The sequence below is a fragment of the Chelonoidis abingdonii genome, chromosome 1, assembly GCF_003597395.2.
Source record: "Chelonoidis abingdonii isolate Lonesome George chromosome 1, CheloAbing_2.0, whole genome shotgun sequence".
NCBI lineage: Eukaryota > Metazoa > Chordata > Testudines > Testudinidae > Chelonoidis > Chelonoidis abingdonii.
Window position 1 is genome coordinate 119,709,349 of NC_133769.1, and position 2,582 is coordinate 119,711,930.

General features: G+C 68.7%; 1 protein-coding gene across 1 annotated transcript in view; it reads left to right on the top strand.

Moving 5' to 3' along the window:
- The first annotated feature begins 835 nt into the window (after positions 1-835).
- LOC116831732 (aldo-keto reductase family 1 member B1-like) overlaps positions 836-2,582 on the top strand; it is an 18,146-nt gene continuing 16,399 nt past the window's right edge. The window contains exon 1 of the mRNA XM_075061534.1: positions 836-856. Within this exon, the coding sequence (XP_074917635.1) occupies positions 836-856 (21 nt within the window). The remainder of the gene's footprint in view (positions 857-2,582) is intronic.

Below are 2,582 nucleotides of genomic sequence, written 5' to 3' on the forward strand. Positions count from 1 at the left end.
GGTAGGCGTTAGGGACGAGCGGGGCCGGGCAAGGCGGCGAGGGGATTCGCGTATTTGTCTGTGGGTTTATGGTACGTTTTGTTTTTTTTACTTGCCTGGAACTGCTTCGGGTGGTGGCGCTGGGTTGTTGTGGTTGGTAGTGGGGTGGGTGGGGTGGGGGCTGTCTTGCAGTTGAGCGGTGTTCTTTGCATTTTCTGTTATAAGGACTCCGAACCGGCAGGCTTGCTAGAGCTGCGCTGCGGATAGGCGTGTGCTCTATGCTGTAGGGATCTTCTCAGATGCCCTGGTGGAGTGGCCCTCTTCTGAGGGGGAGATGGCAAGCGCGAGGGCGCTGGAGATGGGTGGGCAGGAGATGAGTGCATGCTGGCGGCCAAGGTGGTAGCTTTGACATGGTGAAAGATTGCGGTGTTGCTAGGCGTAGAGGGGGTGCATTCCGGTGGGGTGTCGAGCGGGTCTGGGGGTCAGGCAGGGTGTTGCCAGCGGCGTCTTCGGCGGCGGTGCGCGTTGGAGCGCTAGTGAGAGAGCGCTAGCGTGTCGGATGCTGCCGGGATGATTGCGGGGGTAAGGTGTCAATCGTCTATTAGTGGCAGGGGCTGGGGAGCGCGGGGCAAGCTTGGTACTCATGGGCGGCATGGTCTCGTGCACAGAGGGCAACTGAGAGCGGCATTTGTTTATAGCATGTTTCTTCGCCTTCGCCGAGAACAAGACGGGGGAGAGTGGTGCACTATCCGCCGAACGCTGGATGGCCGTCTCACACGGATGGCTGTTGGCTGCTGGTTGGAAAGTGGGGAGGGCGGCTCCCGTGGCTATTGAGTTGAAGGGGGGGCTCGATGCCATGGGTCGTAGCCCCTGTCTGGTGAGGGTTGGCTCTTGTGGCGGAAGCTGCTGGTGAGCCGGATGGGCGAGTCCTCTGCAGTGGGGGGTGGACATAGGGGGTGTTTCCCTGCCCTGCGGGTGCTAGGCACGCGGCGTGGGCAGGTTTCACTCCTCACAGTGCCGGTCTGCAGGGCATAAGTTGGCGGGTCCCGGCTTCCTCAACACAGCTAAGGACTCCCCGGTATCGCCCGACGCGTCGGCGGGCGCGCAGCCGGGGTGCGGGGGCCAGCAGTCTCCGGGCGGCGGAGCCAGACGGGGCGAGGCCTCACCCGAGGCGTCCTCCGCGCGCTCCGACTACGCTGCGAGCCCAGGGGAGGAGGAATTCCCCTCGCGGGCAGCGGGTGGCGGCGCGCCGACAGGGCCCCTCCGGGCAGTGGTAATCACAGCCGCGGGGCAGGAGTCCCCGTGAGCCGGGGAGTGGCGGCCGAGAAGGCAGGCGCATTACAAGCACGGGGCCCCCAGGCAGCGGCAGACCCAGGAGGGGCAGAGCGGGAATCCGCCAACGGCCACAGGGGAGCGGCGGCCGGGCAACGCCGTCAGGGCTCCGGGGGTCGGCACCAGCCGCGGGGCAGGAGTCCCCTGCGGCCCGGGCGTCGGACGTGTAGGAAGACGCCGGCGGGGGCGCCCGGGCATGCGGCAACGCAGGGGATAGCGGGAATGCCGCTGTCAGCCGGCCCGGGGGGCGGTGGCCGAGGCACGACCGAGGCTCCCCGCCCGGCAGGCGCAACCCAGACCCGGGGCCGGATTCCCGCGCACCCCGGGCGGCGGCGGTTACAACACGCCGTAAAGGGGTCCCTCCTGGGCAGCGGTAGCTCGGTACAGCTGGGGCTGGAACCCCTGGCGGGCCTGATCGGGCGGCGGGAGAACACGGTAACAAACACAGACCGTCCGCCGGAACGTTACTGCGGGCATCCGTGCGGGCATTGTGTTTAAGTACACCCGGCACCGCCTTCCATGGGCCCGCCGGGCCGCGCGGCGCTGCGGGCCAGGACGCGGGGCAGGAAAGCCCGCGGGGCCGGGAATAAAGGGCCAGAGCGCGTGTGTGGACCCCCGGCCCAGCCCGCACAGCTGGCGCGGCCCGCACGGGCACAGGCAGAGGGATCGCCAGCGCTCCAACGGGCCGAGTAAGCGCACCACGTGCGGGTCTCCCCGCGGTAAGGTAAGGATCTAAGCGCGGGCTCGGGGCGTGAGCACGAGCTTCCCGGGCGGGGGGACAGCAGCGGGGGGGAAACGACTGACGGCGGGGGATCTCAGGAAGCGCACTCCCGGCAGCGAGGGCAGCGGGGACCGGACGTCCCCCGCCAGGTGCGGGCTCCGCGCCCGCCCGCCGCCAACGCGCGCCCACCACTCGCGTCCGGCCGTCGCCCGGCGCGGGGGTCCCTCCTCGCTGGGGCTCAGTGGGGCACTCACCGTCCTGGAAGCAGAGCGGGGCTTCTTTCGGGGTAGCTCCAACCGCCTTGGAAGCAGGCTTCCGGCTTTCGCAGTAGCGAGAGTAGCGGACTCACGCCCGGCAGGGCCGAGGGATGATCGGTCTGTGCTGAGTCGCGTTGTCCGGGCGGTGGATTCCTCCGCCGGAGAAGGACGGGGGCAGGGCTCTGGGCTGCTGCATCGGTTCCTCTGTGCGGGGACATCGCGAGCAGGCTCTGAAGGCTGCCGCTGCGGCGAAGTAGCCGGCTCAGCAGCGGGAGCGCTGAGGCGGTCTTTCG